We start from the raw sequence: 16,052 nt of genomic DNA, 5'->3' as shown, positions 1-16,052 counted from the left end.
CATGCTTCACTTTGCGGGAAGCTTAGTCGCGAGACACCTGCGAGAAGTCTTTTGGCTTCACTTTCTTGAGTCTTCACACTCTCTCTCTTTAACACACAACCCTTACAATCACATCCCACAATAAGTACAGGGTACACAAGATTGAATATAATTACAATCAAATTTGGCACGAAATAAAAGCTAACAAAATACAAATTTGTAAATCATAACTTTACACTTATCCAAATATTCTTTTTGTAATTCAGGATTTTGAATTTGATTTATCAGTTGAATTATTAATTTTTCATCTTCTTCACTCTTAGTGAGAGTATTAATAGTTTTAACAACATTACAACAAGAATCTCTACAACCAATTTTAATATTAAGAGAATTAGAAGAATCATCAACAGATTGATAGCAAGAATCAGATGAAGAAGAAAAATCATCTTCTAAAGAATCAGACGAGTTGTTTGATTCAAGGATTCTGAATAATTCTTCTTGCTCTTTATCATCAATATTTTAACATGTTGAACTTATTTTTCAACTTACCAGGTTTTTCTTTACAATCTTTACTAAAGTGTCCAGGTTTACCATAGTTAAAGCATTTACCTTTACCTAATCTTTGTTTATCATATCTTTTAGAAACATTTTTCTTCTTAGCATAGAAATCATTGGGTTTAACAAAGTTTTTTTCTGTATTTTTTATATTTTTTATGGCTTTTATCATGTTTTTTACTCTTTTGCCTGGAAGGGGTAATAGGAGGCAAACCATATTGTTCACAGAAATTACCCATTTCATATTTAGCTTTTCTTTTTTTTCTTTAATTGGTGTTTTAACAATTTTTCATCATTACACATATTGATACCAAGTTTTTTAATAGTACTGAAAATATCACCATAGGTTAAATTATCATAATCAATAGAATCATTTTTACCCATTAACTCTTGTTTTACCTTATGAGCAAAGATAGGAGGCAGACTGTCAATAAACTTTTCTTTCTAATAAGGCTTATGGCAATCTTTCCGAAGCATCACTCTAGAAGTAAAAACATCTTGAAACCATCTGTAATCAGACATAGTAGGACAACTCAAATTATTTAAATAGTCAGAAACACGAGATGAAATATTGGATGAAGTACCAACAAAATGTTTGAGAATAGTATAGATCAAGGTATTAACACCATCAGGAATACCACAACCAATACTTTCATCAAAAATAGGCAAACCTTCATCATTATTTTTAAAAGCATGTTTAATAGACTCTTTGGATTCCTCAGTGATGTATGAATCCCACCATCCGCGAAGAGTACCAAAAAAATTAGTAACAAGTAAATTAACAATTTTAGGTTGATCAAGATCATGGTTATTTTGATAAGCAATACCAACCATAGACATATGACTCATTTTATTAATGATTTCTTGTTCAGACAATCCATCAATATTCCATTCATAAAGCTTATCAGCAGAAACAGAAAACTGTGTTTGAAAAGATCTTTCTTCAAACTACATATCGGGAGGAATGGGTTTTGAATACCAATTTTTAGTAAAAGACATGGGTTTGGAGTTTCCAACAAATCTTTTAATTTCTGGTAAATCATCATCAAAAATTCTTTTCATAGAAACAGAAGAAACAATATTAGAATCTGTATCAGAAACAATTTCTTTTTCATTTCTTGAAATAGTGCAAGCTGTATTTCTCAAAGTACCTTTAGTTTTAACTTTTAAATTAGAAAGAATTTTTTCAACAATTTCAAGAGTCTTGGACTGAGAAGTTTTAAACATAACTTTTTCTCTTTGACTGGGTAAATCAATCAAAGGTTTCTTAGTTTTAACAGAAAGAGATTTTTCAAGAAAAACAGTTTTTTCAACAATTTTTTCTTCAATACGGTCAAGTTGTTGACCAATAATATGCAAAGATTCATTAGTAAAATTGTTTTATTCAATAAGACTAACAATGGGAGTTTGATCATCAGCAATTTCGAAAGGAGAGGCCTTGACTTCATCCTTCTTAGTAGTTATCAAAATTGTTTCAAGAGGAGGATGAGTAGACATGACAATGGTTTTATCTACTTTTACAAAATTTGATTTTCTTATCACATTTAAATGTTGTATTGAAACTTCATCTTTTGAAACATAACGGTTTTCAAGAAAATTAAAATTCAAAATATGTTTTTTCAATGGATTCATCTTTTCTAACCATTTTCTTTTAACACGGTCTTTTTTAGACTGAGCAAAATTATTTTGGAAATATTTTCTTTTATTTCTGTTTTTTGAAAGCATAAATTCATTATACAAGGAAATCAAATCAACTTCAAAGCTTTCATCCAAAATGGTCAAAACTCTTAATTGATTTTGGTAAACAAGATTGTCAATAGGAGGAAAATCAAAATCAAATAGACAAACAAATTTAGTGTCATCAGATTTAATGTCATCTTCTTCTTCATTAGTAGTTCTACTAAATGGAGAGGAAGTTTCAAGCTTAGTAGAATAGTAACCAGAGCTAATTTGAGATTTATCACTTGAAATACCTTTTAGCTTTAAATCAGAGGGTTTTTTCCAATTCTTTTTCAAAAAATCATTAATCTCTTGATCTCTTTTTGAAATACTTTCAGATCCAGCAAAGGAATGTCTTCCTTCATTGATCCTCAAAGGTGGATTGTTTTGAAAACTTATTTTAATAGTACCATCAAGATATTGTTGAATATGAGTGAGATCTAGCTCATCAAAAACAGGTTTAGCAGGAGGGGATTCTTGTTCCAACAACCAATCATTAGGAAGCTTAACATCTTGCCATTGAATCATTTTTGGAACTTGAATTTTAGCATCAATGGTTGAACATTGAATTAACATAGTTTTACCAAAAGGTTCTCTAGGAATCTTAGCATATGGGTTTATTTGAGTACCCAACAGTCTATAATAAATGTGATAAATCAAAGCAAAAGGCTTACTACCTTCTTCCATGTGATAACTAGATGAAGCAATATTCAATGTCAAAGCTCTAACAATATTGGGATCATCCAAAGCAAGAGTTAGATCAAGATAACAATTAAAATAAATAGGACCATCATACATAGAAGCAGTAATCACACCAAGAATGCTATCTTTAAAGATCTTAAATCTAGCATCTCTTAAACACATAAGAACAAAAGCATTAATACCCTTTCATGTGAGTGGTTTAATAGCAACTTGAACCATACCAATATGCAAATAGCTGAATTTTCTAGCAACAAGTAATTCATTAATATTTCTTTTAGAAAACAAGCAGCATTTTTCATGAACTTTTGAAATAAAGAATATTTGTTCAACAATTATAGCTTTGTAATGTGGCCTTGTCCCTAAATTTGTAGGCCTCTTGCTGATCTCTACGAAGGATTCCCCACTATCTTGAGTCAAAAAGAAGAAAAATTCTCTTTTACTATTCATCTGTCACTATTCACCTATCACTGTTCATACAACACTGTTCACCTGATACTGTTCATGACACTGTTCACTCCGATTTTGCCTATTTAAGGGAGGTTGTCCCTTAAATTTAAACAAGCTTTTTATTACAGAATTTTATTTCCTTAGAACTTCTTCCCTTAGAAGCCTTCTTAGAGAGAAAATTCCTTGTTCCTACCACTACCTTGTTCACTACAAATCTTGTAACTAGGACTAGTTCAAGCTTTGTAATTGTCAACTTGTTCTGAGATCTTGTATTAACTACTACTACTACTGTAAGTGTTTTGTACTATTTTCAATAATAAGTATTTTCAATTTCTATTCATTATACTGCTTATTGCTACCGCCACCTTGGACGGATTACTGCCATCTCAGATGGTTCTAAATTGCTTTCATTTACTTTGAATTATTGCTTTCATTTACTTTGAATTATTTTTGATATATACTGCTTGGCTGGTCAACCGCCTTATTATTGTTCTAACTTATTTATTTACATTACTTTCACTATATTATTACCGTGCTTCCGCTCCACCTTGGTGTCCTTCCCCCTATATATATATATATATATATATATATATATATAACAATAAACACCAAATTACCCAAATCATGTTATGTAATAGAATAATATATATTATATTCTTATATATTATCTTTTTAAATTTTTTTATAACGCAATAGTATAATATTTAAGAACCAAAGAGAACAAAAAAACTTAAAACACAAAACTAAATCATACCAAACCAACGTAGAGTTATAACAAACATAAAAATTTATCAACTTAAGTAGAGATGCAAGAAAAAAAATACACCAAAAATTATTATGTGTGTGTGTGTGTGTGTGAGAGAGAGAGAGAGAGAGAGAGAGAGAGGGAGGGAGAAACAACCTTTTTGTGATGGAAAACTATGTAAAGAATGGAAGAGAGAATAACAAATTTATAGAAGATGGTGTGAATGTGAAGAAACAAAATAAAGGAAAATGAATAGTGATATTAAGGGTGAGGGTAGTGGGGAGATGAAAAGGTAGGGAAGAGAAAGATGAAAAGACACTTTTCTGTGATGAAAAACTATGCAAAGAATGGAAGAGAGAATAACAAATTTATAGAAGATGATGTGAATATGAATAGACAAAATAAAGGAAGATGAATAGAAAAATGAATAGTGACATTAAGGTTGAGGGTAGTGGGGAGATGAAAAGGTAAGGGAAGGAAAGATGAAGAGACAAAATAAAGAAAGATGAAAAGTGATATTAAGATTGAGAGTTGTGGGGAGATGAAAAGGTAAAGGCATGAGAAAGGTTGGAGAAAGTGCAATTATTAAAAAAAAGTAAATGTTAAAAAACAATTATAGGAAAATTGGAAAGAAAAAGGATAATGACGTGGATGCTGATGTGGCTCAACATGAGCACAGTAACATTAAACGCTACGCTTCAGCTTTTAGTAATATATAGATATAGATAATTATGGGAGACAATTTGGTCGCTTAGGGAAAAAATGTTTGAGGGAAGATATAAAAGGAAAAGAACTAAAAAATGCACAATCTTATTTTATTTAAAAAATTGATTGTATTATCATCAAGCACCTTTAATATGATGGTCACTTAACAAGTATAAGTGTTTGAGGGTGGGGGGTAAGGACTAAAGTTCAAGTCTCCAAGAATGAGCTTCACACATCTATACACTTTATATAATATAGATTATTCTAGAGTAGAATTTCTATCTTGTGTGTGTGTGTGTGTGTGTGTGTGTGTGTGTGTGTGTAACAACTTTGATTGAATTTAGCAGAGGTTTTTGGAGGTTGTTGTTTTTGGATAAAAGATAAAGTAAAGAGACTTGAAATTGTTTGCTATACGGATGTATTGGGTTTAACTGCATTGGGTCCTTTCAAACTTTGGTTTTATTTGATTCACGAGTAGATAGATCATAATGGCAGAAGAAGAATGCTCCAATATCTAAAGTCTTTTGTGTATGTTTTGTTATATTTAGTTTAAACTTGGTATTTGAAGTGTTAATTTACAGTTTCATTGTTTGTTTTATAAGTACAATTATTCTTTATAGGAATAATAAGTACAATTGTTTTTAATACTAGCATCTATTATTTTGCAAGTTACCCAGATTATTAATAATTAATATTGTTATTTGCAATGATCATGATAGTGTCAATGATGTGATCATTCTGAATGCTTCACCTAAGAGTTTAGATAGGGTCTATTTTTAAATTAATAAAAACTACAATCAAAAGACTTCTCAACTTTTTTTTTTTTTTTTTAAAGTTGTGGATACTTTGGATCTTTAATTACTTCTATTAAACTTCGTCCTTACCGGTGTTAGCTTAACTAGTAAAGTCTCTGATAATTAAATAGAAGATTTAAGGTTCAATTCCTACCTATACCAGAAACCGATTTGTGTCTTAGTTTGATGATAAAGAGTTATGATTAAGAGTGGATCCCATAGATTAAAACTCTCTAAAAAATTAAAAATAATTTTAAAAAAAAACCTTATAGATAAGTATTAGGATTTTTTTTTGGGAAGTGTCAATAATAGACTACTAATAAGTGTGAAGGTACTACACATGGCACATATGCATGGGCCGCGTTAGATTAAGGTCAGGGGGTTCAAATGAACCCCCTAATGAGGCCCAAAAAAAAATTTTATATATAAAATTTTTAAAATTTTTATATATAAAATTTTTAAAAAATTTTTATTTTGACCCTCTTAAAATAAAAATTTGAACACCCTAATCTTAAATTTTGTTTAAACCCAATTGAAAAAAAAAAAAAAACTTGAATATGATTATCTTAATTTTACTTTCACAATATTTTCACAATAATAATGTAGCAAGTTGTATTTGGTTTTTATCTGGACCCACAACTGACATAATTTTTTATTATCTACCTTTAACAATTGGTCACTTACATTTTTTTGTGTGGAATTTTTGTGAAAGTATTGTGTCAGTTTCATTAGTTTGCTCATTCACTAAAAAAAATACGAATATTCTCTCTAAGATTCTAGCTTACTTTGCACTTGACAATGGAATGAAGTTGTTTTTCCTTGCACTTTTCTTTTTCATTAGCAAAATAATTACACCACTGCTACAACCAACAAATCTGTATCTAAATCTGTAATTTTTTCCTCATTCTTTCTATCTCGCTTTCTCCTTTTTATTTTTTCTTAGTTTTTCTTTCTATCTCCATTTCCAAGAGAGTGACTATGTTTATGTTTATGGTTAAGAAATCATCCACTTCAAAAGCAAAAACTTATATCAGTTACTATTTTTTTTTCTTAGTTTCACATTTACTCCTACTCCTACTCCTAAGTGTGTTACTAGTCTTCTTCTTTTTTATCATATGTCTTTATATAATTGATATTACATAATTATAATAATAAGTTATTATTAATTTAACAAAAATGTAAATTAGTTATTCAATTATATTTGTTTATGCATTTAATGGGTTTTTTTTTTACCGACCTTATAATGCTTTTAGACTATCATATAATATAGTTGTATTGTATACTAAAGTGTATTTAGAATATTATTTTAGATTATTGTATATAATATGGAAGTTGTATATATATAAAAAAAATATATTAATAATTTTTTTTTACTCGCCTTCCATGACAAATAACAAATTTCTAGCTCCGCCATTGCTAACCCCCCTAGAAAAAAAATCTTGGAGCCACCACATTACATACGTAGCTTGTAACATCATATACTATATAATAAAAATTAAGCCTATAGTTATTTTCTCTCCACAACAAATGGTTAAATTCTCATTAATCATGATAGTTCACTATAGCTAAAACTCTATTAGCTAAGTTTTAAGAAATTTAAAATTCTAATCCAACTAGAATTCTATTTCAAAAAATTTCAAGAACTTTGAAATAAAATCCAAATTTTATTTTAATTATTTTGATCACCAATCATAATAATTTTATATTTTAATGTAATAAAATTTATACATTACATACCATCATTACCCCAAGTAGCTCAATAAATGTATGCATTTTGATAAATTAATCTAGATCAAACTCTGTTAAAATTTCAAGTGGCTCACTAAAGTTTCAATAATATTTTTTAAAGATACTTTTAACTTTTGGTTGACATTATAATAAGGCGAAACTATACTATTGGTCCCTAAAGTTTACTAGATAAGCACAACTAGTCTCTCAAGTTTTAAGTGAATGTTATTGGTCCATCAAGTTTCAAACATGAACATTATTAGTCATTCTATTATCTGATGTTAATCTCATTACCTACATGCCTAATGAAGCTAAGACATGCAATTTTTTTTTTACATGATATGACACTTTTTCCAATTAAAAAATTACACCTATTACTTCACATCCCTGTTTTGAAACAGGTTGCTCAACCCGATAAAGAAAGAATTAAACTCTAAGGGACTGTTTGGTACATGTGTTTAAACACATGTTTTCAGTTTTTTAATAACATTATATATATTTTCACACACTTTTTTATTTACATATATTTCTAAAAAATACAAATAATTTACTAAAACAACGTTAGCAAACGCCCCTAAGTCTCTAACCCATGATACGGCTCCGCCCATGCCAATGGCTCTGCCTCACGGTACTCCATTTGACACACAGACACCAACGCAGCCCATTTCCAACCCGATTTGCACACTGTCACTGTAAAACGTGTGTATATATATATATATATATATATATGTATTGGAGGAATTTTGGGGGGCTTTTAGAATAGCGATTGTGATTTTGTAGGAGTTCTTTGAGATGGGCTTAGTTGGAACTTGGAAGTTTTGGATTCATGTCAGGATCCATGGTCCTCATCTCATTGCAACAATAACAAAGAAAACCCACTGATTCTTACTGCCAAACGCAAAGAATTACAAGCCAATAATACAACAAAATACAACAAATAATAAAACCAAGAAAACCTCACTACTATTTAGAATCAAACGAAAAGACTACCAGTAACTCAATCTAACCAAATATGCAGTGGCAGTGTGCAAATCAGATCTCAAATTGATGTGCGAAACTAGCTGGAAATGGGATGGCGTTGGGTCTTTGTATGGCTGGCGGAGCTGTCATGTGGGGCAGAGCAGTGGCGGACATTATGTGAATCGGGTTAGGGTTCAGTTCTCCCACTCTCTCATTTTAGTCGGTACGGATTTTTGCAATTTGATTTGGGTAAGACCCATGGTAGCTAATTCTCTGGCATGTCAATAATGTGTAAACTTAAAAAAGTGCCAAATCACATTAAAAAAATGTCATGTTCTAGTTCTGTTAGTTACTTACCTGACAATGAGACTAGCTAACAGCAGTTAACAGAAAGACCAATAATATTCATGTTTGAAACTTGAGAGACCAATAGTATTCCACTTGAAATTTGAGAGACTAATTACACTCACCTAACAAACTTTAGAAACTAATAATGTAGTTTTGTATTATAATATTGTACCACAAAAGCTTTTGAGATCTCAAAATTATAGTTTCATATGCAAACAAAATTATAATAAATTTCTAATGCTAGAATATATAGTACTATATACAAACACAATCAAAGTAAATGACTATTTTAAAAATAAATAGTAAATTTCTATTAATAATTATCATAAATATAAAATTACTCTTAAAACCAACAAATTTTGACTTGTAGTTAACTTCATTATACTTTCCATCTAAATCCTCACAATTTTATGTCATTTTCCATTTTTTTTTTTTAATTTATTGACTTGGCTATGGAAACCATCTTAACACCGTAAAATGTTTGAATGCTTCGAATGGTACCCAAAAAAAGAGTTTGAATGCTTCAATTGGTGAAGCTTTTAGCATATTTTTGTCAATGGCATTTAACAAATTCTCTTCAAATCCATTAATCTGAATATGGTTTTGTTCATAAAATACTTATATATAATATACAGTGTAGTCATTTATAAGTAATATTGTGATTCTGCACCATTGTTAGTAGTATTTGGCATTCGGTGCTTCCTGCGTTTTTTATTATACAAGGTTATTTTATGGTAGTATTTAAAAAAAAAAAAAAAATAGTGAAAATTGAAAATATCAAACTGTTTTCTAGCCTTTGAAAACTGTTACTAATTAATCATGCTCAAAATATCTCAAAAGGGAAAAAGATTAATTCTTTTGATGTCCTTTTTCAAAACCCACACTACTATCTATTTGAAAATTCTACTATTTTAGTTCTTCTTCCATATTTCTTCAAAGATAAAATTAAGAATTTGTGTATCTATTGTGTATAGACTTATTAGTTTTTAGACTAGATAACTCTGGTTCTACTTGTTTTTATTACTTATCTGATATATGGTCTAAGTAGCATGTAAAAGAAAGAACAGTTGACTATTAGAGAGAGAGAGAGAGAGAGATATGATGATGAAGTTGAAATCTGCACAGTAGAAGAACTTTGATATGCAGAAATTGAACTACTTAGTACTTTGGAAAGCATAAAATCTAGTTGCAACAACCAAAAAAAAAAAAAAGCTACAGCTTTGTTTGGAGCTATGGCTGTAAACATATATTCGCCAGAACAACTATATATGACGCCATTTTGGCTGCTGTGAATCCACATGACCGGCCAACTGATTGTACTTTAAGGGAAAAACTTCAGTTATCAGCACCATTGATATTCTTTCTATGTTGGGTGTCCAGGATGATCAGGAAGAAACCCATAACATCATCTCAGCCACAGCTTGCTTGTATATTTCTTCCACAGGAAATTCTGCCTCTTGGAACTGAACGGAAGCTCCAGTCACCTGCTCAATGCAGAAAGGATTCACCCTTAAGAGTTAAAAATCTGCTTCAAAATGAGCATATGGTTATTAATCACTTTTTTTTTTTTAATTTTTCTTATTTCACTTTATGTTCTATCAATTTTAGTATGTTATGTATTTGATTTTTTTTCTTCATTTTAAATTTTTATTATATGAGTCATGTTATTTATTATTATTATTTTTTTTTTGGGGTTAATTGTTCTCCTAGTCTTTTAGCACATTTATTAATGGATAATTTTAAAAAAAAAATTGATACTATTTTTATAAGAAATATAAAATTAAATATCATCCCTTAATAACTTTTTCCTTACTTTATAAATGAAAAAAGAAAATGTAGTAAGTTATGATTGGTAAAGTATAAAATAGAATATTAGATTTTTATTCATGTTTAACAAACATAAAAACTAATATATGTAATGAAATTAAAAATTTCCTTTCATATATGTTTAGCGCATATGAATAGTATTCGCTGTAACAAAAATTGGCTGAAAGACTAGCAAATTAACTAGGGTTAGCTGGCTTCGGTCTCTTTAATATTTATTCATTCTAAATGAATAGGACCCTAATTCATGAAGCAAGGATTTCATGCTTGTATTATGCATTCTAATCACAATTAGTTTAGGAACACTAAATTAAAAATAAAGTTAGAGCAAGTTAAAGTTAGTGACATTAATTCCTTAAAGAGTGAAAGTAGCTAGCATAAACTGAAAAAGGAAAATTCAAGTAGAATAGAAAACTTACATGAGCTTGAATCATGTACATGGTCCGATCATAATCTGAGGTAATTTGAGCAGATACCACCTCTATTTTATGCTTCTCCATCACATAGCAGATGGTGGTCAAGAGGCCAGGCTTCTTACGCGAGCACACACTAATTTGTGCATCATTGCCGCAAATATTCAAGACGACATTTGAAGAAGTCCATGTTTGAAACATTACAGGATTTCGCAAGACCGGGAGTGAATTTGAACAAGTAGTAGCAATTGTTCCAATTGCCTGGATATTTGAAGATCCTTGATCAGCTAAGAATGCCTCCCTTGTGTCGTAGGATAGGTTTTGTGATGAAGTGATTGTGTTTGGCTCAAAACCGAAAGTTGATGAGGCACCTTGGAGCCTTTCTTGCTTTTGTTTCTGCAGCTTCTGGAGATTGTTCTGTAGGGTTTCGATGCATTTCACTGCTTCATCCACGATTGTGGATTTGTCGGCCTATATGAAAAGTTTCAAATGGATGGTAATTTAGAAGACAGAATATAAAAACTTTTAGCAACTGCGTTTGCGAAATTAGATGAAATTTTTTTTTTGTTTGGTAATATCTGTGTGTTTGGCATTAACTTATAAACCAGTTTTTTCTTATTTTACTTTTATGTATAACCTTTTAAATTTTCATTTTTTTCTTACTTTTTTTTTTCATTTTTTCAAAGTAAAATAATACTTTAACACATTTTTAATTAAAAAAAATTTCCAAAAAAAAAAAAAAACTAAATAGACCGCTCCTAAACGGATATATATGAAATTACATTGTCAAATCAGATTATAGGAAAGATGGCTCATGGGGCTGAAATTTCACTGTGGTTGTTTTATTGCCATATATTATTTTTTTCAAGGATTTAAGTTGGGACTATAATAGCGCTCATCTAGAAGCCTAGAACAAACAGATTTGCATATTAAACCTGAAACAAATTCAACCAGCCAATTATACTTGAAACAATCATTCATTTACACATTTTTCCACAAAAAAGAAAAAAGATTTTTTTTTTTTTTTTTATGATAAAAAAGATTTACACTCTCTTTTTAGATAGCCAAATATGTAGAATAGCCAAACAAGGGGGAACTCAAGATAAAATCCGTACTTAGATCATGCCTAGAGAATATTCTTGCTACAAAATTTGAAACTTTGTTTGATGAATCTGTCATCACTTTAATTATCTGTCAGAAGAAGCCTTAATTACAAAATAAGCAAAAGGGCACATCGATGCATGAACAATATGGTTACAATTTTCACATTTTGCCAGGGAAAATATTTACACCAAGAATGAATTATGAATCCCGAGTTTTGATGGGCACCTATAGTGCCTTTAAGAATTTTTTATTTATTATTATTATAAATTTATATCTTGTTTAAATGTGGAAGAGAGAGAGAGAGAGAGAGAGAGAGAGAGTTCTCTCTAACTCCCCAAGAAGAAAAGAAAGTAAAAAAATTAAGAACCTGGAATGTATAAATATCAAAAGTAAAAAAGTTGAGATCTTTGATGTGCATAAATATCAAAAGGAAAATTGAAATAATAAAGGGCATTCTCTTTTTTATAAATATATTGTAATTAAAATGAGAGAAAAAGAGAGCGGCAACATGCAAAAAAAACAATATACATTAAGTTTCAACCTTGAAAAAGCAACACATTTTGATGGTCAAGAAGCAATACATTTACCTTAGGAGGAAGTTGAGGAAGCAAAGCATGAAGATTAGCAAACATATTTCTCATCTTCTTCCGCCTCTCTCTCTCTGTCCATATATGAACATCATGATCTGATTCACCACTTCCTTTCCCTGCTCTCCCTTCACCATTACTCCCCTTCGCATTTTTGCTCACACCCCCTCTTCCCCTCTTCTTAACAATTGGCAATGGCACCGCCTCTTCCATTCCTATCTCTGCCTGGCTATTCGAGCTAGAGCCTGGCACCTTCTTATTACCCAATTTCTCTTCACTGCCACCAGCTGAATTGTCTGAATTAGTAAAACCCCGTGATTGGTTTTCCCAGAAGAAACTTTCATGGCATCCTACTCCTTCTTCAGACATAGCTACACACACACTCACACAAAGAGAGAGAGAGAGAGAGACTTGTAAGAGAGAGAGGTGATGAGGAGGCGTTTAAAAAAGGTGGCAAAGGTTAAGGTGTGAGAGATGATTTGGCTGGCATGAACCCAAAATATAATCATAAGCTAATGCCGTTACTGTGCTTAAAAACAAAAACGGATACCCTAAGTATTCGATAAGGGTCCCACGATGATGATGACCTTGCCTGCCCAAACCATATAATACCTATCCTTACATAAATTACTACTGCCATTAGCCTCAATTGGAAATAAATATATATGAATTTTTGGCTAGGGTTGTGACTTGTTAGGCATTGAAATAATGACACTGCTTGTTTCATGCAGTGTGTTTTACACGCAATGTGTTTTTATAAATTGAAAACGTGATTTTAAATCACGTTTTTTTTTAGTTACTATAAATCACAGGAGGTGGAAAACAAGTTTTTACCTTAAAACCCAAAAAAAAAAAAAAAACAAGGGATTTTGCATAGGTTTTTTATTTTAAGTAAAGTTGAACTATGTTTCCACAAGTTACTAGAGTTCAATTCGTACTAGGCTTGATTGTGAAATAATCAAAGTCATGTTTAATCTTACCATACAGCCATTTAAATTATCAAATCAAGCCTAATAAACTTTATAATTAAACAGCTTCATCTAGGATAAATTATTTAGTACTCCTATTAGTTGATATATATGGTTCCCCAATTCAATAGAACCGATAATATAATGTCATTTGTTAAAAAAAAAATAAAAAAAAAAAAATAAAATAAAAAAAAAAATAAAAAATTTGATTGAGATCCTAATCAAATTTTACCCCACTCAAATAATAATAATATTTTGAGGAACTATAATTGATTCAAAAAAAAATTTAGGACTAAAGCTTTATTCTTGTTGTTGTCTAACGAGATCTAAATAATACTGAGACTAAAATTGTTTTTCAATACTACGTCTGTGACTTCTTTGGTACAAGTGCATAGCTTGTTCAAGATCATAACTCTAGTCACAACCAACCATCCCCTATGCTTAAACTAGCATGTATGATGTAACCAAGTTCTAGGAATACCATTTCAAATTAAGATTAAAGACATTTTGAACCAAATCAATCCAACAAAAATTATTCTGATTTTGGCATGGCATAGTTTTCTGTAATTTATTTGTTTGATATTGTATTAGTGGGAGGACCATATAATTTGTCATTATCTTCGAACTTGCATTTACAATATCATTTGTCAAAATTTGTATTAAAATCTCATTTCTTCTCTTTTGTGTGTTTTTTCAAAAAGAAAATCCTATGAAATTTTCAATTTTTCTTGTCAGAAAATGCGTAATTTTCTCAAATATATCCACCCGTACGTTAGAGTTCTCAATCTCATCCTTTCAAAGCTAAAAGACAATGTTCATTAATTACTATAATCTGAGTGAAACTAACTATGTACTTAATTAGGAGAAAGATGCGAGCGTTTTTTTTTTTGGTTGTTATATGTAATGATTATGGTCAGGACTAATATACCAAATATCAGTGTTCTTTGAGCACAGGCAACAATATACTATAATAAGAGGCTTTTTAGGGCAACCTCATAATGCATGAAAGCATCTTTTTCAATAAGGTAAGAAAATCTTCGTAGATTATATTATATTAATTTTTATGAGACAGAGAGAGATATATATACATATATATATATATATAAATATATATCATTTGGAGGGTGAGGGGTGAGAGTTTACTAATTAATAGAATAATCTTTTACCCTACAAATGTTACAATCATAATGGATTGAATATAAAATTCTCTATCTTTTAAATAAAATAAATATTCAGCAAATATAATACTAAAGAAAAATTTCTTTAAAAAAAATAGCCAATCATACATATCAATTATCAATTGTTTGCTTCCTAAGGTTATATTTCAATTTTCTCCCTTCAATAGGGCTAATTATCAGTAGGCAAGAAACTATGGGGTAAAAAATTTCCCATTAGTAATATTCAATATCGGTGTATGACTTTATTAGAAGAAAGAAAGGTGATGCAATGACCCAAATCTCTCTTTTTTTCTTTTTTTCCCAATTACAATTTTAACTTCCTTTATATATACATATAAAGAATTGAGGTACTTCTTCTATCATTTTTTTTTAATATAAATAATAAAAGGCAAACTACACTACCCCTCAAGATTTTTGAAATAATACTCTCCCTAACATTTGTAAATTTGTATAAATGATAGTCCCTCGTTGAGGTTTGTACAAGTGAAACAGTGACTTTTATTTCCTTTCAAAACTATGATACACTAATGGAATATTTTATTTTAAAAAAATATTATTACCTAAATTGCGGAGATAATGACATTACCCTCCTTGAGATTTATGAATCAATGACGCTCTCCCCCTTTAGATACACATAATTAATGGTACACTTTTTTAAACATAGAATATTCTGCTATTGAAAGTTGAAACTAAAAACTTAATTGTTGCATTTATTTAAGCCTTAAAATGTGTGTTCTTTCATTAAACATTTAGAGGGAGAGTCATTTCAAAAAAATTTAAGGGAGGCTAGTATAATAATTTACCTAATAATAAATTACGTATTATTTTTATGAAATTTTTTATAATTATGATACTCATGGTTATAACTTATAAGCTAGCCGTACTCCAACAATTTACAAAGGAAAGGAAGCCTTACTAGAACCCATTCACCTTACAAGAGAGGATTTTCTGTCAAATACACATATTACAAGAAATCTTGGTATATCTTCACAAGCTGTTGACATTTGTTAGCTCAAAGAGAATAATGTGCTTTAATTTAGTCACTCTCTAGAATAGGCTAATTTCTCCCGATTTTCAAAACCACATCACAAACAAGTTTGAGTTCTCAAAATTAATGTATACTAGAATAGGCAACTAAGTGCATATCTGGTCTAGAATATTCTTATTGAACTTAATTTCTAAAATTGATCTAATTAATCAGTTTTTACTTTAAAATTAATGCTTCATCAACATGATTCAAATTGTTCATTTTTAAATTGCTTTACCAAAAAAACAATATCATTACGGATTGATTAT

General features: G+C 29.9%; 1 protein-coding gene across 1 annotated transcript; it reads right to left on the bottom strand.

Moving 5' to 3' along the window:
* Positions 1-10,067: 10,067 nt before the first annotated feature.
* Positions 10,068-12,979, bottom strand: LOC115967999 (transcription factor bHLH95-like). The gene is made up of 3 exons (XM_031087186.1): positions 12,611-12,979; positions 10,926-11,390; positions 10,068-10,166 (listed from the first exon to the last, which is right to left on the bottom strand). Exons 1-3 carry the CDS (start codon positions 12,977-12,979, stop codon positions 10,068-10,070), a joined length of 933 nt encoding a protein of 310 aa, XP_030943046.1.
* Between the last annotated feature and the right edge of the window lie 3,073 nt (positions 12,980-16,052).

The sequence above is a fragment of the Quercus lobata genome, chromosome 11 (genome assembly GCF_001633185.2).
Source record: "Quercus lobata isolate SW786 chromosome 11, ValleyOak3.0 Primary Assembly, whole genome shotgun sequence".
NCBI lineage: Eukaryota > Viridiplantae > Streptophyta > Magnoliopsida > Fagales > Fagaceae > Quercus > Quercus lobata.
This window is presented reverse-complemented; position numbering and strand designations above follow the sequence as displayed.